This window comes from Pristis pectinata, chromosome 13 (genome assembly GCF_009764475.1).
Source record: "Pristis pectinata isolate sPriPec2 chromosome 13, sPriPec2.1.pri, whole genome shotgun sequence".
NCBI classification, from domain to species: Eukaryota; Metazoa; Chordata; class Chondrichthyes; order Rhinopristiformes; family Pristidae; genus Pristis; species Pristis pectinata.
This window is the reverse complement of record NC_067417.1, coordinates 22,546,264-22,571,165: the sequence shown is the minus strand read 5'-3', so window position 1 is coordinate 22,571,165 and position 24,902 is coordinate 22,546,264. Positions and strand designations below refer to the sequence as shown.

Sequence of the window (24,902 nt, the reverse complement as noted above, 5' to 3'; positions counted from 1 at the left end):
ATACAACTGTCAGCTACAGACTGAGGGGTGGAGCTAATATTTCCCCATGGCAGACTGTAAGACATGTAAAAACTCTTGGCTATGGTGACTTTGAAGTCCCTTGGATGGAACCAGTCTCTTTCCCCCACCTAAACCCCACCCTTCTAACCCTCTTCTCTGCTGTTGAGTAAGGGAAGTCCAAGATTTATACCCAATGACAATGAAAAATTGGCATATATTTCCAAGTCTATATGGTGGGAAGAATTGTTGTGAATCTACTGACTCTCTCCTCAGTGGTGTTAGAGATGGGCAGATGATTTAATTCATGGGACACAGAGCTGCAGGGGACCATATTTCCCAGGTTCCACTGCTTTTGTTCCAGCATGGAAGGAACTGCTATTTTGCTTTTACTCCTCTCAACTATATGCAGTCTGATAGCTGCAGAATATACAATGCTAAATCTGCAACTGGATGATCTTTGAAATATTATCCATTCAGTGGAACCAATCAAGAGAACAATGAAGCTGAACTGTTGATTGTTACTGAAAATGTGTAAAATCTGACTCTGGTATAACTGTACAGTTTCTCCTGGAGCATTCAATGTCATTTTCCATAAAGGATAATATTTTCGTTTTACCTATTTTTCTCTTCCTCTACCTGAAAAGAGGCTGATATTCCACTCCATGCTAGTCCATATATTGAAATCAGCTCCCGTGGAGATAGTTACAAGTGTTATTTATATTCACAAACATTAACCTGTTAATGTAAATCACAAATAATTGTTATTTATCCAGCATAATGCTAACGTGACAGTGTGGCATGGTAGTGTAACAGTTAGCGTAACACTATCACAGTGCCAGCGACCTGGTTTGAATTCTGCCATAGTCTGTGAGGAGTTTGTACATTCTCCCCATGTCTGCATGGGTTTCCTCCCACATTCCAAAGGCGTACAGGTTAGGAGCTGTGGCTATGTTGGTGCCGGAAGAGTGGTAACACTTGCTGGCTGCCCCCAGCACATTCTCAGTAATGCAAAAAGAGGCATTTCACTGTGTTTTGATGTATGTGTGACTAATAAATAAATATCTTATCTACAAGGATGGCAACGTTGTCTGTCCAAGGTTGTCAAGAAGGCAGCATCCATCATTAGAGATCGTCACCATCCGGGACATGCCCTCTTCTCATTACTACCATCAGGGAGCAGGGACAGGACCCTCACGCTCAACACATTAGGAACAGCTTCTTCAGATTTCAGATCCATCATCCGATTTCTGCCATCAAATTTCTGAACTGTCCATGAACCTATTGACACTACCTAGTTATTCCTTCTTTACTATTATTTAGTTATTTTTGCGATTTATAGACTTTATATGTCTTTGCACTGTACTGCTGCCGAAAAACAACAAATCTCACGACATATGTCACTGATAATAAACCTGATTCCCTACCCAAAACTTCTCTATTACTGACATCTGGCTTTTATCCCAATGCTGTTTGTGGGACCTTTGTGCAAGTTGGCTGCCACTCTCCGTGCATTAAACAACTGTGCTCTTCGAAAAGTACTTTACGGGCTGTGAGGCCCTTTGGAAAGTGCCAACTGGCTCCACTTGAGTGCGAGCCCTTCTCCAGCCCAACTAACGGCGCCTGCTATGTTTACATGTTGCTGCAGCAACCGGATTATTCTCGCAGTGCTTTGGTTCACGGTGTATTTTCACGCAGTGGAGGAGATGATTGCCCGAGGTAACTTTGATGCAGATTTCCCGCCCGGGGAAGGAACGTCAAACCATTTTCACGGAGGCTTCATCCAAATGTCCATCAAGGCTGCGGTGGTCGCCCCCCCCCCCCCCCCCTCCGTGTCTCCGGCCAAATCTCGCGGTGTTTTAGGCGCCGGCTCTCGCGAGGTCTCCATGGTGCTGTTGGTAAACAGAAGGCTTGGGGGTGACTGGACTGAGCCGCGCCGGCAGCATGGTGAGTGCCCGCTGATGGCGAGGGGGTCTAGCCTGTGTCTACTGAGAGGGAAGGCAACAGATTTACACTCCCTCCCACCCCCGCCCCCGAAGGCACTGATTCCTGCCTGGGTTTGCCTGCTGGCCGCCCTGAGGTCCCACGTTCCACTTCAAAAAAGTGACGGCCGTCCCACAGAGGAGGCATCAAAAGGCCCTTTGGACCTAATGTGTCCCCGCCTGATGTCCGCACGTATCCACCTTCCAGCAGACTGTCCCTGCTTTCTTTGCTCCAGGCACTAAGAGCAAGGGTCCTGCACTAACTGCTACCCCAGTTGATACTCTCTGCCCCAACGTGAAACGGGGATGTTGTGTTTACTATTTTACTCAGTACCGCATCGTTCTGTCTGTTCAACCTCCAAGATTAAATCATTTGGAAAATGCTGGTACATATCGGTGCCCAAATAAAAAGAAATGGCAAAGTGAATACAGGTATTCCAGACGTCCAATTCTGGAAAATGTTTTGTTGAACAAAAATTCATAAATCGAAAAGCCATTTCCCATTAGTTTCAATGCAAAATTCTGGTTTTATTCCAGAGCACGAAGATTTTAGTGAAAATCTTGCCAAATACAGCATTATCAGAAATAAAATATCATTTGTTTATCAACTAAATCTTAAATTAAGATTTAAAAATACATAATGTACCCCAGATGGCATGAGGATGTTTGATCTTGTGGAAGAATTTAGAATGGGAGAGAAGGAGATTACTGTCTCTTTAAGACAGAGATGAGATGAATTTTTATTTTCTCTTAGAAGGTCATGAGCCTTTGGAACTGTTTTTCTCAAAGGCTGGTGAAACCAGAATCTTCTTTGAGGCAGATTTTTGATCGTCAAGGAGGTGAAAGGTTATTGCAAGCATACAAGAGATGTACCCCTACTTCTATTTCATATCGTTGTAAGTCAGTGGCTGTGGTGCGCAAGCATACAAGAGGTGTACCCCTACTTCTAATTCATATCTTTGTAAGTCAGTGGCTGTGGTGCTTTGCATGGTGAGTTGGCAGGGCAGGAGATGGGGAACAGAGTTGTCACTGGTGTTCAGATAATGTCAATGATAGTGACAGTAGTAAAGTCCGAGGATGGAGTTTGTGATGTTGATGGTGAGCGTCGTTCCTGGATGGCTGATGAATGATGCTTATAGAAGGTGTCAGTGGAAATCTGGATTGCTCTCTTTTTCATCTGATAAAGCTTACAGCAAAACACAGCATTTTCTATCATGTAGCCACATCTATTGTTGCGCTCCATACTTGGATCATCATCTTTGAATATGGCATCATTTTTCAGCAGAGAAGAACCTCTCTGAAAGCCTTTTGGTAATCAGTTGTGTTGGTGATAATATCGCTATATTGCTGACTTCTGGTTCCCCCCGTAACTTCTGTTGCTCCGCATTTGTAATCTCTCTTTGCTATGTGATTTTAATAACTCTTCCACATTATCCTGGTCTACTGCATCAAACACAGCCTCATTTGACAATTTCACAATGTGTTTTCAAAGATTTTTCAGGTTTGTAAACCCATGGGAATTGTGCACACACTCAGGGCATAATTTCCTCCATTGTTGCAAGGGTTACGTCATCCTAAGAGGCAGGGATATAGTGTATGGTTGTCTTGATATTGTATCTCTTCCTGATTTCCTGAATGAGGAAACACATTCTCAACATTAAAGTAAATGATATCAGTTTGACTGGAAAGTTTCAATATACTTAGTTACTTATATCAAAACAAATGTAATACTAATGAAAGTTCTTCATTGAATAGGCACCAAAAAAGAAAAAAGGAAAAGCTGGCAAGAAAGCAAAAACACCAACTGTGATCGATGGCGTTTCCACAGAGGATATGCCTAAGGAGCAGGTAACATTCTTCTGTTCTGTGAAATGAAGATTCCTGTGAACCTTATTCAGGGCACAATTGGCCCACACATTTAGTTGTTAAATAAACCTTGGTAGTTTGAGTCCATCCAGGGAAGGTGGTTTAAAATTTGTTGGAAGGTAATTCAGAAAAGAGCCAGAGGAGTGATGAGAGAAAAAAAACACTGATTTATTATCCCTTTCTTGAAAGGTGGTGGAAGCAGATTCAATTTAGCTTTTGAAAAGGAATTGGATAAATAATTGAAAAGGAATCATTTACAGCGCCATGAAAAAGAGCATGAGAGTGGCACTAATTGAATAGCTCTTTCAAGAACGGGGTTTAGGAATATAGGCAGAGTTGCCACAATGATTTATTTTCATAATAAATAGTTTGAGGGTTTCAATTGGTGAAAATAATTATTTTCTGACTATTCACAGTTGGAAGAACATATTGTACGGCTACGTGAAGAGCTTGACAGGGAACGAGAAGAACGGAATTACTTTCAGCTTGAACGTGACAAAATCCATACGTTTTGGGAGATCACAAAGCGGCAGCTAGAGGAGAGGAAGTCAGAATTAAGGAACAAAGACCGAGAAATGGAGGATGCTGAGGAACGGCATCAGGTGGAAATTAAGGTAATGGGTGTAGTTCAACAAAGTCATTAGAAAATTAACATGGAGGGATATTTTGAATACTTAAATTCAGCAGGTTTCCATCGTCTTTTGGGGAAACAAATATTTTTTTCCACAACTAATAATGTGAAAGAGTAAGCAATTTTTCATTGTTCAAGTTCTCATTGAAACCTACCGGATATTGAAAGGCCTGGATAGAGTGGATGTGGAAAGGATGTTTCCATTAGTAGGATGGTCTAGAATCCAAGGGCACAGCTCAGTTTTAGAAGGACACCCCTTTGCAATTGAGAGAAGGAGCAATTTCTTCAGCCAGAGTTTGGTGAATCTGTGGAATTCGCTGCCACAGAGGGTAGTGGAGGCCAGGTCATTGGGTGTATTTAAGGCAGGTTCTTGATTGGTAAGGGGGGTTAAGAGTTACAGGGAGAAGGTGAGAGAATGGAGTTTAAAAAAAATCAGCAGAGCAGACTCAATGGGCCGAATGGCCTAGTTCTGCTCCTATATCTTCTGGTCTTCTGGTCTAAGTGTTGCCTTCCAATTGGCTCTAATTTTAAGATTCCTGGATTCCTCCAGCAGAAACAATACTTTCTCTGCTTTTGCCCTATCACTAAGTCTTATCATTTAACATATAGATTGGGGACTCTACTTTGTCCCCCTTCCAAGGACAATATATCTTTTTGAAATTTGATGTACAGTACTGCGATGCAGAAGTTCAAATAGGCAGTGTACAATGCCTCACTTTTAAATTCCAGCTCTCAGGAGATAATATTTCATTTTCTATTTTTATAACCTTTTGCACCTGGACATTGATTTTTAGAGATTGTCCCACATAGACAGGTAAGTATTTTTACTTTCCTTAAGTTCAGAATTCCTCATTACTTGCTTCCTTCTTCAGTATCAGGAATGTTTAAGGTGAAAAGCTGAGATACCAAAACACATTCTTGGAGAACACCACTTGCCATATATCAACAACTGAAAGTTTATTTTATTACTGTTCCCTGTGTCCTACCGCCCAACTAGTTACCAATCTATTTCACAAGGTTATGAACTAAATTAGCAGAAGTGCCCATCCATCACAAGTCCCTGTTGGCTTTTAATACATGGACAAGTATTTCGACATCTTTTCATGGATAAAAGATTATAGTTCATCCCACATTCAATGTCAAACTTATAGAACTGTAGTTACCTGGTTTTATCCTCTACTTAAAAATGCACCAGCATTTGCAGTTTTCTAGTTCAAAGGCACACTTGTTGAATCTCAAGGATTTTAAAAAACTTTGACTAATGCATCTGCAATTTCCTCACCTATCTCTTTTAACATTTTGGAGTGGAAACCAAAGTGTACTGGAGATTTCTCCATCTTAACTCCCGTTATTTTATTCATTATCCCTTTGTTATATTAAATTCATTAAGTTCCTCTCTTTGAGATTTTTAGGTACTGTTTTATGACTAGTGTCTTGACTTTTTTTCTACTTTCTTAATTACATTCAGTACTGTGTCCAATTATAAATGTTCATTTTCTTATTATCCAATGTTACCTTGCCTATGTGAGTCTTTAATGAACCCAAATTGCCTTCTATCACTCTTCCTCTTAAAATATTTATAAAATATTTAATATGCCTTTGAATTTATTTTTCAAATTCCTTTATGAATCTTTTATTTCTTTCTTTGTATCAGTTCATTGTTTTTATTGCTCCCAGTTTGTTGATTTCATTTTTCCCAGGATCTGTATAAGACATAAGCCTTGGTTACTATGACCGTAACTTGTTTAATTCCGATAATTCACTGTCTAGGTTTGGAAATCCTGACATTCAGCGTCCGGCTCCCCAGGTGATGGTTCGTGTTCTCCTTTACAACTCACCTGTGCACCAGTCCCTGTACTCCCTTCCAACTCATTGGGGCTGCAGTTTCTGTGCTCGCTTCTGACTTATTGGGGCCCTGCCTCCTGCATTCCATTCCAAATCACCAAGGCTCCATTTCCCACACTCTCTTTAAGCTGCCCAGGATCCTGTTTTTCATGCTCCCTTTAAATATATTGGAGACACTGGGAAGTTTATTATAATACTGTGTAACAACTAAAAAAAGGTGCATTAAAAAATCTACTTAGTCTGGCACCACCATAGGCCCGAGCATGTCAGATCATGTTAATGAGTGGACCCTTTGCCTGAGGGTAATATGCTTGCTTTATATCAAATACTTCTGTTGGTATTGGTATTAGTTTATTATTGTCACTTGTACCGAGGTACAGTGAAAAGCTTCTCTTACAAACCGATTGTACAGGTCAATTCATTACACAGTGCAGTTACATTGAGTTAGTACAAAGTGCATTGATGTAGTACAGGTAAAAACAATAACAGTATAGAGTAAAGTGTCCCAGCTACAGAGAAAGTGCAGTGCAATAAGGTGCAAGGTCACAGCAAGGTAGATCGTGGGGTCATAGTCCATCTCATTGTATAAGGGAACCATTCAATAGTCTTATCACAGTGGGGTAGAAGCTGTCCTTAAGTCTGGTGGTACGTGCTCTCAGGCTCCTGTATCTCCTACCCGATGGAAGAGGAGAGAAGGGAGAATGTTCCGGGTGGGTGGGGTCTTTGATTATGCTGGCTGCTTCACCAAGACAACAAGAGGTAAAGACCGAGTCCAAGGAGGGGAGGCTGGTGTCCGTGATGCACTGGGCTGTGTCCACAACTCTCTGCAGTTTCTTGTGGTCCTGGGCAGAGCAGTTGCCGTACCAAGCTGTGATGCATCCAGATAGGATGCTTTCTATGGTGCATCGGTAAAAGTTGGTGAGAGTCAAAGGGGACGAACCAAATTTCTTTAGCCTCCTGAGGAAGTAGAGGCGCTGGTGAGCTTTCTTGGCCATGGCATCTACGTGATTTGACCAGGACAGGCTGTTGGTGATGTTCACTCCCAGGAACTTGAAGCTCTCAACCCTCTCGATCTCAGCACCATTGATGTAGACAGGTGCATGTACACTGCCCCCTTTCCTGAAGTCAGTGACCAGCTCTTTTGTTTTGTTGACATTGAGGGAAAGGTTGTTGTCATGACACCATTCCACTAAGCTCTCTATCTCCTTCCTGTACTCCGACTCATCGCTGTTTGAGATACGGCCTACAACGGTGGTATCATCTGCAAACTTGTAGATGGAGTTAGAGCAGAATCTGGCCACACAGTCCTGAGTGTATAGGGGTTATATGAGTGTATATGAGTTAATACTCGGCATTGTTTTTCTCTGGGTTTTCCCATTACATAATTCAACCCAATTTATTTCTCATTTCTTTTAAGTTTTGTCTTCTTAAATTGATATCTATGATTTGCCATCTCCCTTCTAAGATAAGATATCTTTATTAGTCACATGTATATCGAAACACACAGTGAAATACATCTTTTTGCATAGTGTTCTGGGAGCAGCCCGCAAGTGTTGCCACGCTTCTGGCGCCAACATAGCATGCCCACAACTTCCTAACCTGTATATCTTTTTGGAATGTGGGAGGAAACCGGAGCACCTGGAGGAAACCCACACAGACACAGGGAGAACGTACAAACTCCTTACAGACAGTGTCCAGATTTGAACCCACTACAGTGCCATGCAATTGATCAGCCTAATTCTGCTCCTATATCTTATGGTCTGAACAATGTATCAATAATACTGCAGTAGGAATACCAATGAGTCAGAACAGAACTAATTGCATGAAAGGTGAGGGGGGGAGGTTCAGAACAGACATGAGGGGTACGCTTTTTACTCAGAGAGTGGTGGATGCCTGGAATGCATTGCCTGATAGGGTGGTGGAGGCAAATTTATTGGGGGCTTTTAAGAGGGGCTTGGATGGGCATGTGAATGAGAGGAAAATGGAGGGATATGGGCATTCTGTGGGTAGGAGGGATTAGCAATGTCAATTCCTATCATATGGGCACTACTTGCAAGTTATTCTCTCACTGTAAGGTGATTTAGTAATTCTGGTTTGTTAATCATTACTAAATCCCATATGGTCTACTTCCTTACCAGTTCATAAATAAATATTTTAAATACATTCTAAAAATGCTACTACTTGAGATGTTCTCTGTCTCAGAGTCTTTGTGCAAATTAAAATCTCTCACAAGTACATTCTTTTACTTGCTTCCACATTCTCATGTATATATGTGTGTATACATTTTCCCATTTCATTATTATTGTGAGAAGGGCTGTTAATAGCTTATTGCAGTGTCTTGCATCATTGGTATACCTTATCCATTTTGTTTTCACTACCAGATTACCCTGACTGAATTTTAAAACATCCTAGGAAGATTTTGAAAATAATTTTAACATGACAAAGGCAAATTTCACCCAAAAAGGGAATATTTAAAGTGTTGCTAATTCGTTTCAATTTCAAGGATTACATTCACACTCTGCAAAGAGGTTTAAGCCATTATAGAGTCCACCATAACATAGTTTGATTTGCCAATCTTTACCATTGCAAATATCTTGCAGGTTTAGCAAATCAGTATTCACCAGGTACTTGTTCTATGAATCCCACAATCAATGCTCATTCTTGAGAACAAGTAAATCAACCACTAATTGCAAAAGGCCTTTGTTCATTTTGTTTTGAAGAACACTTTCATAATAATATCAATAATTTGCATTGGGGAATTTTCAAATTATGGGAAACTCAATTTATTAAAAGCAAGTAGTTTATTTGAAATTTCTATATTATATTCCCATCTCACATGTTCCAAATCCAAGATCAGTTACTATTGCTACTGTTTTTTACTTATGCTCCAGGAAATTCAACACTGCTGGAAAGATATCTAGTACTAACTGACAAATATAGGGAGTTCATAAATTCTTAATACTTCTTGTACATAGGATTTTTATTTTTTAAATTGCAAAATTAATTTGGCTCCCTTCCTATGGTTTATGTTCTTTTAATAGGTCTACAAACAAAAAGTCAAACATTTGTTATATGAGCACCAGAATAATCTTGCTGAGTTGAAGGCAGAAAATACAGTGGCCCTGAAACTGGAGCAAAAGGAGCATCATGACCAGGAACGTGAATTAATACGTGATACGAGAAACCTAAAGCTGGAACTGAAAGAACAGGAGCTCTCTAATGAAAACATGGTGAAAACCTTGAAACTGGTATGTTTTTGTGGAGTCATGGTTAAGTCCACTTAATGTACTTACTGCCAATTTAATTGTAAATTTATAGGTGATGTAATGATTATCTTTCTAGATTTCAGAGCAGCATTTGGGAGCACATAACATCCAAAAAAATAAAATGCAAAATAGTCGACAGATGATAAATCTTTAGTCTGAATTGATGAATGTGGGGTGGGGTGGGGGGGTATTGGTGAAAGGTGTTTGAAAATGGTGTTCCAGAATGAATAAATTGGGGTCACTGTTTTTCTTCGTCACTTTGAGGAAAAAATATTCTCCAAGATGCCTAAGTTGGAGACGATAAAATTGGGTAAGTATTGAGAAATTAGATTTGGCTAAGCCCCTTTGATGAGCAGAAAATTTGAGAAGTGCAAACCCAGTCCAAATTTAAGGCTGTCTAAAGCAAATTAAAGTTTAAGCAATATTTGGTTCAGTAAGTATTGATAAAAATCTTGAATGCATTATTAGAATACTCAAATTATTAGAATACTAACACAGCATTGAATGCATTATTAGAATACTAACTTCCCTGGTGGAGAAGTTATTGGAAAAAATTCGGAAGGACAGGATTAATCTACACTTGGAAGCACAGGTGTTAATTAAAGATGGCATGGTTTTGTTAGAGCAAGAGGTTCAGATTTGTGGATCATTGGGATCTTTCTTGGGGTAGGCATGACCTGTACAAAAGGGACGTGTTACACCTGTACTTGAGAGGGACCAATGTCCTTGCAGGTGTTAGATTAGAAGATGGATCAGTTGGTGTAGAAGTAGATGCGATGTGTACTGAGAATGTGAGGAAGGATAGGCAGAGGATAGGGCATAAATGCAGTCAGTTAGATGGGTTGAAATATGTTTACTTTAATGCGAGAAGTGTTAAGAATAAGGCTGATGAACTTAGAGCATGGATCAGTACATGGAATTATGATGTGGCCATTACAGAGACTTGGCTATCGCAAGGGCAGGAGTGGCTGCTTGAGGTTCTGCGGTTTAGATCTTTCAGAAGGGATAGGGACGGAAGTGGGGGGGAGGGGGGAATTGCTAATCAGGGATAGTATCACGGCTGTAGGAATGGAGAATGTCATAGAGGGCTCATCCATTGAGTCAGTGTGGGTAGAAGTCAGAAACAGGAAGGGAGCAATCACTCTATTGTGAGTATTCTATAAGCCCCCAAATAGCCACCAAGACACTGAGGAGTAGATAAGTAGGCAGATTTTGGAAAGGTGAAAAAATAACAGGGTTGTTGTCATGGGTGACTTCAACTTCCATAATATTGATTGGCACCTCCTTAGTGCAAAAGGTTTAGATGGGGCGGAATTTGTTAGGTGTTTACAGGAAGGATTCCTGACACAGTATGGTGACAGGCCGACTAGAGGAAAGGCCACACTGGATCTGGTATTAGGCAATGAACCTGGACAGGTTACAGACCTCTTGGTGGGCGAGCATTTCAGGGATAGTTACCACAATCCCTGACCTTTAGCATAGTCATGGACAAGGATGGGAGCAGACATTATGGGAAAGTATTTAATTGGAGGAGGGCAAATTATGATGGTATTAGGCAGGAACTTGGGAATGTAAATTGGGAACAGATGTTCTCTGGTAAATGCTCCGCAGAAATGTGGAGGATGTTGAGGGACCACTTACATGGGCTCTAGATAGGTTTGTCCTGCTGAGACAAGGAAAGGATGGTGGGTGAAGGAACCATGATTAACAAGAGAGGTGGAAGGTTTATTCAAGAGGAAGAAGGAAGCACATTTAAGGTTTAGGAAGCAAAAATCAGACAGGGCTCTTGAGAGTTATAAGGTAGCCCGGGAGGAGCTTAAGAGGGACTTAGGAGAGCTAGAAGGGGACATGAGAATGCCTTGGCAAGTAGAGTTAAGGAAAACCCTAAGGCGTCCTACATGTATGTGAGGAACAAGAGGATGACAAGGGTGAGGGTAGAACCACTCAGGGATAAGGAGGGAAATGTGTCTGGAGGTGAAGGAGGTGTTCACTATGGAGAGGAACTTAGATGAAGAGGAGCTTAGTGTAGAACAGGCAAATGTGTTGGAGCATGTCGAGGTTAGGAAAGAAGCAGCATTGGAGCTACTAAAAAGCATTAGAATAGATGTCCCCGGGGTCAGATAGGATATACCCCATGTTACTGTGGGAAGCAAGGGAAGAGATAGTTAGAGCATTAACAATGATCTTTGAGTCCTCCCTGGCCATAAGAGTGGTACCGGAGGATGGCAAACATTGTTCCATTGTTCAAGAAAGGTAAAAGGGATAATCCTTGGAAATATAGACCAGTGAGTCTTGCATCAGTGGAGGGCAAACTTGGAGAGGATTCTTAGGGACAGGATTTATGAGCATTTGGTGAAGCATAGTCTTAATTAGGGATAGTCAACATGGCTTTGTGAAGGGCAGGTCGTGCCTCACAAGCCTAATAGAGTTTTTTGAGGAAGTGACAAGACAAATTGATGAAGGTAGTGCGGTGGATGTGGTATATATGGATTTTAGCAAGGCCTTTGACAAGGTTCCTCATGGTAGGCTCATACAGAAAGTCATGAGGTATGGGATGTCCTCAGCACATCCATGCTCGGCTGCTGGTTATATCTCTGTGTCCAGCAGCAAAGTAGGAGGTCAGATGTGCCTACCTCTAGCTCATCCCACACTTGTGTATTTGCCCAAGTGTGCGTGGAAGTCCGAGACAATCTGACCTGCGAGCAGATCACAGCTGTCAGTTACCTATTGAATTGTTGGACTGTCAGTGAGTTTGATTTGACCCAATAACTAACTTCTTAAAAATGTTGTGTTTTTACACAAACAAATGATTGTAAGATAACTGCAATCTGTTTACCAGTTATGCTGGGAAATTTATCCACTGAATCTATGCCAGGTTAGACCTGATATAGGATCAGTAACTCTTTTCATTTCAATGGAGAGGAATAGCACTGAGAAAGATAGGCAAGTTTCATTGTATGATTTGTTTGAGTTAATTTAGAACTGTTTCATGAACAGGTCATTCACATATATTCCAGGATTTTTGACAGCATTGACATTTCATAAGCCTGAGGTAGTATATCACCTACCATCAGACACTTCTGGAAATTGAACTTCCATCTTGCCTCAAAACAGCCTTTGAGGCACCACAAGTTTACCTCAGTGCCCATATGTTTGGGGACCCAGAGTGTCATTTAAAAAGTAGCCTGGCTGCTCATTGTTTCAACAGTAATTGCATATATGTTGAAGTGGTGAGTTCCTTGGCTATGCTTTTCAAAAATGCTTCTGCACATGGCCTTACCAATTGGTAAGCCAGTGCAGGGAGGGGAGTAGTGTGTATGTTTGCTTTGCTGCTAATTGAGAGCATGATGGTGAATGAAAGTGGTCCAGTGGCTTTATAGATTATAGATAAAATGAGAAAGCTGAAAATTCTGGAATTCTGAAATAAAGACAAATGCTAGAAGTCCATCAGTAAGTGCTGATTCTTCACTATTGCTCTAATAAGTTTGTGATGAAAATTTGTTTCCTGTTCACCAACAGAAAAATGATGAAGAAATTACAAGATTGTGGAATGACTTTGAGAAACAAACAGAAGGTTGGTCTGGTTTATCCATTGGGAGATCTTAAAATGAAACCTATATTAATCACATTAAGCCGTTCCGATCATTGTAAAATGCGGAAGGCATTGAGTTCTAAGTTGTCAGTGAAGGAGAAGGAATTATGATTGCTCAATCTAACTGTCTAGGCAAAAAGACAAGGGAAAAAATGAGCAGCAGCCAAAGTTTGATTTTTTAAACATTATTTGTATGATGTGTGCCATGGAATAAGATACATAGGTGCATTTGTGAGACCTTCTCTCCAGTGAAAATGGATGATAGCATTTCAGAAATTTTGGAGTCTGACTTGTGGGTGCAGTCCAGCCAATTGTGTGGTTGTTGCTGATTTCCTGAAAGCTTATTATTACGGTGTCAGAAGCATCATCCAAGACAGGTTAGTTACCATTTAATATGAAAATTAGAATCTAAGGACAAGCAAAAGACTGTAGTTGCCATTTTAGTTATTTGGACAAAACATGTAGCATTCATTATCTGAAGTTTCAGCTGGTGCTCCAGCTGAAGAGCAGTCCAGAATGAATGCCCTCATGTTCCCAATGTTGAATTCCTTTTGACAATATTTGATCCATGCACTTAATCTATTCGTGCCACCTTCCTGTTTTCATCTGTATTACTCATCTCCTAACTGATCAGCTTCTGGATATTTCTGTACTTCACATCTAAGTCATTAACATACAGGATAAGATTAAACAACTGAGTCCCCTGTACAGATTCCTGGAGAACACAAATTGCCAATTAGAGTTATTTATCTTTATTCCTATTCTCTTGTCTTGTGCTTTCTAGCCAGTTTCTAATATGCAGTTACTTGTACTTACATTTTTGTTAATAACTGCTTGTACAATATCTTGTGGATGCCCATATAGATAACATCCATAGTTCACCACAACAATTATCTAAAAAAAATCTTCAAGTCGCTTTGGTCAAATAGTACACACTCTTTCCCCTTTTGGTATCAATCTGAATGTTTTAATGATGATGCTCGTGTTTCAGCAGCTGGTTATGGTTGGGTATCCCTTTTGGCTTAGCCATATGGGTGGTGATTACAATTAACATAAAAAAGCAAAATGAACCAAAATTTTGGTCTGGATTGTGTGGTTCTAATGATAGCAAAAAATGTTAGCACTCAATGTAACTTGTGAGATTGAGAGATGTCCAGGATTTCTTTTAGAAAAATAAGTGTTAATCCACAGGGTATATTGTTTTTCAACTTTCTCCGCTGTTGTCAAGGGATGTCTGGTAATTGAGGTAAATGCTTGCTAAATATCCTTACTGCAAAAATCCCTAAAAATGTTACACTTGGTTGCATGAGGTATAGGTAAATTTAAATAGCATACTAAATCATAAATGCTGCTCCAATGTAGATGTTTATTTATTAGTGACACATACATCAAAACACAGTGAAATGCATCTTTTTGCATTTCTGAGAATGTGCTGGGGGCAGCCCGCAAGTGTCGCTACTCTTGCAGCGCCAACATAATTTAATTTAACGTCTGTGGATTGTAGCTGGGAAAAATATTTCAAGCTCAATGGATTTTAACATAACAATTTGTTTTTTATAAATTTATTTTGTTAGTTTGATATTTAAGTTTCTCTCTCTCTCTCTCTCCCTCCCTCCCTCTAAAATGTTTTCAATGCTAACAACTATTGCCCTTTTCTTCCCGGTTTGCTATCTGTGAAAATTCCTTATTGTGAACGGCTATTCCTGTTTCTGGTTTCTAGCAATCCCTTTGAACTGATGTCTGACAGTAACCAGTATCAGAAAAATGATACAGATCCCTAGATCTTTGTGGGCAGATTCCTTTGACAATAGAGGCAGGAACCATTGCTTTGTCAGTGACTGCAGAATCTAGGTATGAATGTGAAAAGTTTTCTAGTTAAAGAAACCCAGACTTTTTTATTATACATAAGATGTGATTTCTACATCAAGTGTTATTACTATACCTTGCTGGATCCTACTACTCTTTAAATAGAGTACATAAAAGGTAAACCATGATTTGAATGTTGTAATTTTAGCATTTTTGAGATTTTTTTTGGAACTTTTAGAATTTAAATTTTAAGGGATCACATCCTGCGGTCAGAAATATGGTGGGGCAGGCCTTCACGCTGTCAGTAACTTGGATATATGATCATGCCTTGTATTCCAAAAATAGGGTGATTGTGAGGTTGGTCTGTGATTGTGGAGTCACCTGACCAATGAAAAGATATAAAATCGATCTAGTAACTTGCCTCCCTGATAGGTATTGCTGGTATTGAAATTAAATGAAATTAAATGAAATTGATTACCTCCAATCCTATCAAATTGTTGACACTTTCAGAGAGGTCTCCCCAAGTTTCACTCTCTTGCACCTCAGGAACTCTGAGCTGTAAGAGCTGACATTTGTAATTTAATTATAGTTTCCGAAGTGGAAAAAAAATGAGGATTTTGTTCTGTGAGAAAATCTTTTAACTATGATTTCATACCAGATATCGAAGCCAAGTATCAGAAGAAGATGGACGTACTGCGTGAAGAGATGGAATTGAAAAGAAAAACAGAAATTCATGAAATTGAAGAGAGAAAGAATAGTCAGATCAACGCATTGATGAAAAACCATGAAAAGGCTTTCAGTGATATAAAAAATTACTACAACGACATCACTCTTAACAACCTGGCACTCATTAATTCATTAAAGGTAAGGGGGTTCCACATCATTAAACAGATTTGCTGTAGATGATTGTACATGGTTACAAGTAAAGTCAGAACTGTTTCACACTTTGCTGAGTGATATAAAAACTGAATTTCTGCAAGGAACTGACAACTGGATGGGTTTGTATACTCTCATATTGATTCTTGGATCTGACTTCAAGCTTAATTTGATGCGAAACCTTCTTAGTGGTGGCTGTAGGCATCCATGAGAAATGGGTTTGGATAGTTTTGACACAATTTTAGGTTTCTAAGTCATTAATCTGCTTACTGTTGTCGATTTTGCATTGGAAAGCAATAAATTCTGAGAAATGCAGAGCTTCTTCTCTGAGGGTGGGATTGGAGAATGTTAATTGGCGATTAGAGGATTCTGATCTATGCATTCATGTACAAAGGGTACTCTGTAAATTCATTCTGTTGCACCCTTCCGAAGAATGGAAGCAAGGTGTGTTGAAACTGCATAGCAGTATTGCAGGTGATCTGGGTTGATCTGCAGGTGATTTTGCAGGTCATCTGCAGGTGATTTTCCAAAACTGATCTGTCATTGAACATCAATAAAATATAGATTTAAAAAAAAGACCATCTCTTGACCATATTTATTTGATGCATTTACCTTAATCTAAATGTTATTTTTTATTGTAAATGTTCACTATGACGGAGCCAGCTTGCATCCTACATGTATGAAGATTTTTTAATTCCGTCAAATGATGTTGCTGTTGCTAGCAGGTCAACGTTTAATGCCCATTCCTAATTTCCCATGACAAAGTGGAAATGAACCAGAGCAGTACCTGTGGTGGACATATTCTCACAATGCTATGAGACAAAGAGTTCCACAATTTTGACCCAAAGACAGTAAAGGAATGGCAAGGTGTTGGAGCTGAATGCAATAGATCAGATTTATCATTTTCTAAACTATTTGTAACTTTCTCATATTCATATACTTTATAATAGGTATTAATGAGTTCATTTGGATACACTATTGTAAGTTATGTTTCTTGTGTGTGATTTACTGCAACAAAATTGCTGTTGATTTTGTGAGAAGTGGGGAGCCAGGATCATCATATTTTGCTCTAATTCTTCAGGAACAAGTGGAAGAAATGAAAGCAAAAGAAGAACGAATGGAGAATGAAATGGCAGACCTTCGCATTCAGAACAAGCATCTGACAGAGCCACTTGAGAAGGCACGGGAAGAGGTGGCAAGACTTACAAAACTTTTGGCTAACTATGAGCAGGATAAAGGCTTTCTTACAGTAAGTATCTTGGTAGCGTGGCAATTTATACACTAGATTGTCACTTTCTGACATTGATTTAAGGACATAATTATGATCATGATACTGATTTTTGAACCAATATTAATTTCATTTAATTTATATCTTGATGTGTATTATAGTGAACTGTAATTTAATATTTCTCATACTGCTCTATTAAATGCAAAAAATATTATCACAATATCTATGAACATAAATATTACATTATCAAGAAATACTGGACTATTTTCAGTGTCTTTCCCAATTCAATTTATGATTTTAACAGATGATAACTGAACATGTTGTTATTTGTGAAATTCTTGGAAGTATTCCAAGTCTATATGTATAAAAGATCACAATGTCACATTTTATTTTCTGTAGATTGTTGTGGAGGTTATTAGCAAGGCTGATATGTATTGACCATTGCGGTTAACCTAAAAATATGGTGGTCAGCAATGAAAGACTGAAGTCTATGTGGTAAATGTATTCCCTCAAAGCTGTTTTGTAAGGAGTTTCAGGATTCAGACATAGTAACTCTGACCTTGGTTCATCGCTTGTCCTCTCCTGGTGTTTTTTCCACCATCTTGTGGATAGAGACTAAGGAGTCAAGAGGTGAGCCACTTCAAGAAAAAGCTTCCTCAGCTGTGCTATGTCATGGCATTTATGTGATTGCTCTTGAGTTTCTGGTAAGTGGTGACCCTCATGAACCTGGTGGCGCAGGACCTGATGATGACAAGGTAGATAGGCTGTTGTAGAAGATCATTACTTATCACTTGGTGGCTCAGCAGCTCTTTTTCTTCACTAATCTTCTTATTGTACCATGGGCTCCTTTTTGAACGTGGATGTGCTGAAAACTATTTGTGGATTAGATTGGACTTGTAAAGGTTCAAGGCTATCAGCACTTTACAGTTGTGGCACTTGACTATTTGACCAGGGCTTTATAGAAATAGCTCTTTTGTTACTTAAATCTACCAGTTTATTTATAGATAATAAAAATTTTATTAGTGCCATTTTTTAAACAAATGTGTGCAATAATTGTTTCAAGTATATTAAAAAAAATGATTGGAAAGCTGAATAGTTTCCTGCCATTTCTGTGTTATGGTTGTTGTACCAGATATCAGCTAAAGATCTTCCAGAAGTAACACAGCTCCATCTTGTGGTTGAAAATTATATACACTCCCGTCAATGAAACATGGAGGGATGTTAGTGCCCAGGTACTAAAATATCTGAGCCCTGGTTGGCCTATCCCTTGATTTCAAAGGAAGGGTGGGAGGCACAAGCCATTGGTAAAGAATGCAGCATTTAATAGTTGAATCATTTGCTTTTCTTTTCGCAGCGAGCTAGAGCAAAGCTTAAAATGATGGATAAAGAAATGAAGCAGTTCAGGTGGGAACATGAAGTACTGGAGCAGCGTTTTTGCAAGGTTGGTTACCATAAAATTACTTATTGAAATGTAGCTGGTGGAGTCCAAAATACAAGTGACAAAAGCACAATCAGATGTCATTTTGAGAAATTGCAGTGGCAATGGTTGTATTACAAGATGTGTACTGAAACCAGAGCATAGGAACAGGAGTAAGTCATTCAGCTCCTCGAACCTCCTGATCCAATTAGGTCATAGTTGTTCTTTACCTCAGCTGTATTTATCACTTTAACTCAATTTTGCTTAATATCCCTACAGAACAAATTACAGTTTAGCAATCCAACCTGAGCCTCAAATATCCTAATTATATATATTAGCATCAAAAAGTTAAAATAGTCCTAGGGCTCAAGACCTTTCAAACTAGACTGGTTCTTTATAAGATAAATGCACTAAGCCTGAGTACTTTATTTAGAGCCTGATTACCCAGCCTGAGCTTGATGGGATCCAACTATTTGAGTGTGGTTTGGTTAGGGCATCAAAGAAATTATAAATCCTTAGTCTTGGGTTGAGTTCAGTCAGATTAGTTCTGAGTTTCGTTTTAATGTTATGCCTGAGCAGAGCCCCATTACCAATCTGAGTCATGAGAGAAAGAAGTGAAATTTGAAGTTCAAGATTAGAGATTATGATTAGTAATAATAATAATAATTCTGATCTTCAGTTTTAGTAGTGAAATAAATTAAATGTAAATGTTTTCCGAGTAAGTGTACTGGTGAACAAGTTAAACAAGAAAGAGACATGAACAGATATAAAAAATAATCATTTTGATGAAGAGAATGGAATTAGGACAGGTGATAGCTGCACAGAAATGATAGCTGGATACGAAAAATATGATAATCAGTTATATGAAATAAATGCACATGATAATTAATTACTGACATTGTAACTCTCTAGGAAAAATGACTGTATGTCCAATTTTTGAGCAAGACTATTTAAGCTATATCTAAACCTGCATTGCTCATGAAATATATAGTTAACTAGTACTGGATACAGCACCAGATAAGATAGTTTTACAAGAAGTAAACCAATTCAAACAAGGGAAAAATTTATTTTACATAAAAAAGTTAACAGGTTTCAAATGCCTTCCAATATCCATTCATCTAACTTTTAGCAGAATTGACATTGTTGATTCATATCAGTCTAAATTTACAAGTTTACAATGCTTTAAGTATTATTTTGTACTGAGGTTCAAGAAGAGCGGGATCAGCTGTACAACAAGTTTGAAAAAGCTATTCAGGAAGTTCAACAGAAGACGGGTTTGAAGAATGCCATCCTGGAGCAGAAACTTTGTGTGCTATCTGACTGCTTGGAGAAGAAAGAGGCACAGCTGAATGAGGTCCTCGCTGCTTCCAACCTTGACCCGACTGCACTCACTATGATCACTCGTAAACTGGAGGTACTACAAATCTTTCTCCTTTATTTTTATAGTTTGCTGGTAAGGGAACAATGCCTGTCTTACTGGGAAATTCCTTAATGCTGCCAACAAGTAGTTATAAAATACAAACTATAACCTTTGGCAAGATTCCATGAATAAATTGAAGATAAAGAAAAATCTTTGTGAGATGTCAACATATTAATATCATATTAGGGCAAAATATTGCAAATGCTGGAAATCTGAAATACAAATGGAAAATGCTGGAAACACACATCAAGTCAGGCAGCATCTTTGGAGATAGAAGTAGAGTAAATGTTGCAGGTTGATGACCTTTCATCAGAACTGGATAAAATAAGGGATAAAACATTTTTAAGATGCAAAGAAATGCAGGAAGAAAAGTGTGATCAAAAAGGGATGGAAGACAGAAGAGATTACTTGACAAAGGGATAATAGCCCTTTCTGCATTTAAAGATGTAAAAGCAAAATAAACAGTTTCAATTCAACTTGAAAGAAAGATGGATACATTTCATGACAAAGTTTTGTCTTAGTTCATTATGCATCTTTTTTCATGTTAAGGCCAGCTTGGTTTCCTACCCTCCCACAATGAGAAAGACACCATCAGGTGGATATTTAGTGCCCACAGTTTGCTTAGAATATCTCAAACTACATCTTACAAGTCAGTAAAGATTACTGAGAAATCAAATACTGTTTTTCCAACTGCATTTGCACAATGTATTCAATTTAGGTTCATGAATAGGTAGGTGAATTTGAAAATACTTCTTGAGAAAGTGGTCTGAGACAGGAATTATAAGGCAAACAACATTCTGGTTGGGGTTAATTGGACTGTGTGTATTGGAAGATGTTTGAAACAAGAAAACTTTTTAAAAAATCATAACTAATTTACCTTTAGTTTAACTCTTATGTTCCTTACGAACAAGTATATTTTATGTTCCATTACATCCTAGGTAGAGGATAACCTTTAAGTATATACTGGTTATTTTGGGATTGAAATACCTTTGCTGATATTTCGAGTAGCTATTTCAGATTCTGAAAAATATGTCAAGCTCGCTTACCTGTTTGGTTCTTTCTTAGGATGTTCTGGATTCTAAGAACAATGTAATCAAGGACTTACAGTATGAACTGGCTCGGGTTTGTAAGGTAAGTTATAAATGAAAGGTGATACCATATTCAAAAATTGCATTAATCACAGGATACCAGTATCTTTGTTCATTTATTCAAAACTAGAAAATTTACTCACCAACATCTGGTATTTGGGTAAGATATTTTCCTTCCTCTGTCCCTTTAAACAAGTACACTGTCTTTGAACACATCGCCAGATGCCTGGCAGACTTTTGGACACTTCATGAAAAAAATCGGTTTGGTTTGGTTTATTATTGTTGTTACATGTACTGAGATACAGTGAAAAACTTTGTTTTGCATGGCATCCATACAGATCATTTCATTACAACAGTGAATTGAGGTACTACAAGGGAAAACAATAACAGAATGCAGAATAAAGTGTTACAGTTATGGACAAAGTGCAATGCAGGCAGATAATAAGATGAAAGGCCATAATGAGGTAGATTGTGAGGTCAAGAGTTCATTTTATCATACTGGGGGATGGTTCAATAGTCTTATGACAGCGGGATAGAAGCTGTCCTTGCGCCCAGTGGTATGTGCTTTCACATATCTTCTGCCCGATGGGTGGGGGAAGAAGAGAGAATGTCCAGGGTGGGTGGGGTCTTTGATTATTGAGGCAGCAAGTCCATGGAGGGGAGGCTGGTTTCTGTGACATGCTAAGCTGTGTCCACAACGCTCTGTAGTTTCTTGCAGTCGCGGACAGAGCAGTTGCCGCACCAAGCATCCAGATTAAATTAAAGTGTATATCTTAAAAGCATTCAACAAAATTCTAATGGAGGTTTATTATTTACCTATTTAGTAAAAAGCTATTTACTTAGGGTATTTTGTAAGAGAGTCCCTGTTACAAGCACCCTGTTGTAAAAGCCGGTGAATAATAATGACTGGTACTTCAGTAATCGCTCATTGACATATTGATAGAAAAAGCCTAAGTTATAGGCAATGATACCTTTTCAATCTTTTTTACCACATTGGAAATTCTCTCAAGAGATTAAACAGTGTGACAAATTATGAGCAAAAACAAACTGCTTAAGGAACTCAGTGGATCAGGCAGCATCTGTGGAGGCAGAAGCTTAGACAATGTTTTGTGTCAAGGCCCTGCATGAGGACTAGAGTGTAGAGGGGAGACAGGCCATTGTAAAGAGGTTAGGACAATGGGTGAGGCAGGAGCTGGCAGATGGTAAATGGAATCAGATGAGGAGGGGGATGATGCCAAATGGAGCCAGGTGGGGGAGGGGAAAGAAACTGGTTAGAAGTGACGAGCCAGCTCCTGCTTCATCCCTCCTCCTTCATCCCTCCTCCTCACCTCTTTATGCGAGCTGTCTCCCCCTTCCACTCTCAGTTCTGATGCAGGGTCTTGACCCACAATGTCGACCATCCTTCTGCCTCCATAGACCCGGCGAGTTCCTCCAACCATTTGTTTTTGCTCCACATTCTAGCATCTGCAGTCTCTTGTGTTTATCGTCTGATAATTTTGGTTGATCACATTTGGCTGAGTTAGTAGCACTAACCCCAGTGAGATACTGGCATATTCTGGCTTTATTTCAAAGACTGAATTTAAATGCTGCTGGTAGTACCATTTCTGGATGATAAAACTATAGCGCTTTCTGTTGGCTCAGTGTTAACAATTCCATACTACATCCAATGTAATAGCCAGCTTTGCTATCTCTATCAGCACTATCAAAACAAATTGAAGGTTAGTAATCTCATACCATTAGTTGACTTCCACTATAATCAAAATAGCTGCCAATTGTCTCTATCATTGCTACACTTTAAATTGGTTTTTTAAAAAAATCTCATGCTTTGAGGCACCTGTATAAATACAATTCTGTTAATCTGTTTTTTTTCATAAAGCTGTGCCTATTTAAAGTTGTATGGTAACAATGGAAAAGCCAAAAGCATGCATTTTCAAAGGAATTCTGTATAAAAGATTGACTCTCTGCTTGTTCTACAGGCTCACAATGACTTACTGCGAACATATGAGGCAAAACTTACTGCATTTGGAATTCCAGTAGATGAGCTTGGATTCAAACCACTGGAAACCGCCTTATGTGGACAAACTATTGGTCAGGGTCCAGCTGGGCTGGTTGCTTCAGGGACATAAACTGACTATGAATTACACTTCCCTGTGATTACAATATTCATAATTATGATGCAATAGAAATTTATCTGAAGACCTGCTGGTCATGTTCTAGGCTAATATTGTGAATGCATTACTAAGGGTGTTCTGCAGAAGTGAAGTACCGTCTTTGGATTATGATAAAACCCAAAGCACATTCTGGTAGTTTGGGTGAATGCTAGAAGTACCACGGTATTATTTGAAGAAGAACTTGAAGATCTCTTTGTTCTGTGCTCAAGAATCCTTTCTCAACCAGCAGATCCCAAAGCAGATAGATGATCATTGATCTCACACTGTTTGTCAGATTCTATTTTTATCAAAATAGCTGTCTGGTTGTCTAGTCTTTTTGAAAATGAAAATGAACAAAATGTGAAAATACTTTGTTTTGAGAAATTGTTGTGTCTTTCTAAACTTGAATAAATCTTTCATATATATATTTAGAGAAAAAAAACACATTACTTCATTATAGTATGGTCTTACTAGATTCATGTAACCCAGAATGGTTATTTTAATTGAAGAAGGGAAAAAAGCCCATGAAATATTTAGTTACTATCTAGATTTTGCTGATGACTGAACACTAAATAGTTTTTTGATGTGCAGTAATTTCAAGTTGTGGCATTTCCCACAACTTCACTCACTGCAGCTAATATTTATTCTTTAATTCTTCTTTGAAGGACTAAATATTTATAATTATATTTTACATCTGTTGCTGTAGAATCCTATAAAGAATCTAATGGAGGGATAAAACCCTGTGAATTCAAACCTGTTAAATTCACAAATAACATCACCAACATGAACCAGTACAAAAGAATGCCATCAGGGCCATCTTTGTTAGAGCAATTCAGAGCGAATCCTGTGGCCTCCCTTGCCATCTAGACTTGTATCTTCTGCTGCTTCAAATATGTAATCAATCTGCTACTAAAAGATTTAACCATCTCAACCTATCTGATAACTTTCTTATTAATCAATTTGAAAAACATAACTCTGCCTTACTAACCAGAGAAAACAATCTTTTCCCATTTATGCTATGAAAACTTCTGAATGTTTCATGCCTATGTTTATATATTGACTCCAATAGAGCAATATCTGAACGTTCAGATCCTTCTTGCAACTATAGTTACCCACCTTTGATATCCTGGTGAATCCATGTAGTACACATCCAAGAATATAACACCCTTTTCATAGTGGGGCATTCAAAACTGCAAATCATGCAGTTACCAATTCACAAATTACACAACCAGTATATTGTTTGTCAAAACTAGAAAGGATTTTAATTATATTCTTTTTGATATATTGTGCCATTATTACTTGCTACTGCTTCTAGTGTTTTAAAATTGAAGTTTTCCAAAATCTTTCAAGAATTTCCATTTAAAATCTCAAACATTAGCTGCAAAGCTAATATTTGCCCACAATGTACAATCATCTACCCACATTATTAAAATGACTTATGCCAGGCATTTATTTCTTGTCCAGCATGAACCCCAGACCTTTGGAATCATTGCTGACACTTGTGTGTTGATATCCACTGGTGAGTGTGAAATACTAAAAGAGTACTGAATGAGAGTTGTCATTCTTGGGCATAACCCTGAATTAAGCAGCCTCTTGATATATTAAAATAGAAAACCAGGTTTCAAGTTTCCTTGGTGACCAAGCTTGCTAGCATAGGATGGAGAGTTGGTGCCAGGACCCTGTGTATGCTGATACTGACCCTCATATATTCTACAGTGGAGTTCAGTGCTCCTGTCTG

General features: G+C 38.7%; 1 protein-coding gene across 1 annotated transcript; it reads left to right on the top strand.

The window, feature by feature from the left end:
• Nucleotides 1-1,908: 1,908 nt before the first annotated feature.
• gas8 (growth arrest-specific 8) lies at nt 1,909-23,951 on the top strand. Its single transcript, XM_052028609.1, has 11 exons — nt 1,909-1,944; nt 3,735-3,827; nt 4,262-4,459; nt 9,363-9,569; nt 13,107-13,161; nt 15,644-15,849; nt 16,943-17,110; nt 18,444-18,530; nt 19,711-19,920; nt 20,992-21,057; nt 22,991-23,951. Exons 1-11 carry the CDS (start codon nt 1,942-1,944, stop codon nt 23,138-23,140), a joined length of 1,443 nt encoding a protein of 480 aa, XP_051884569.1. The 5' UTR covers nt 1,909-1,941; the 3' UTR covers nt 23,141-23,951.
• The last annotated feature ends 951 nt before the right edge of the window (nt 23,952-24,902 follow it).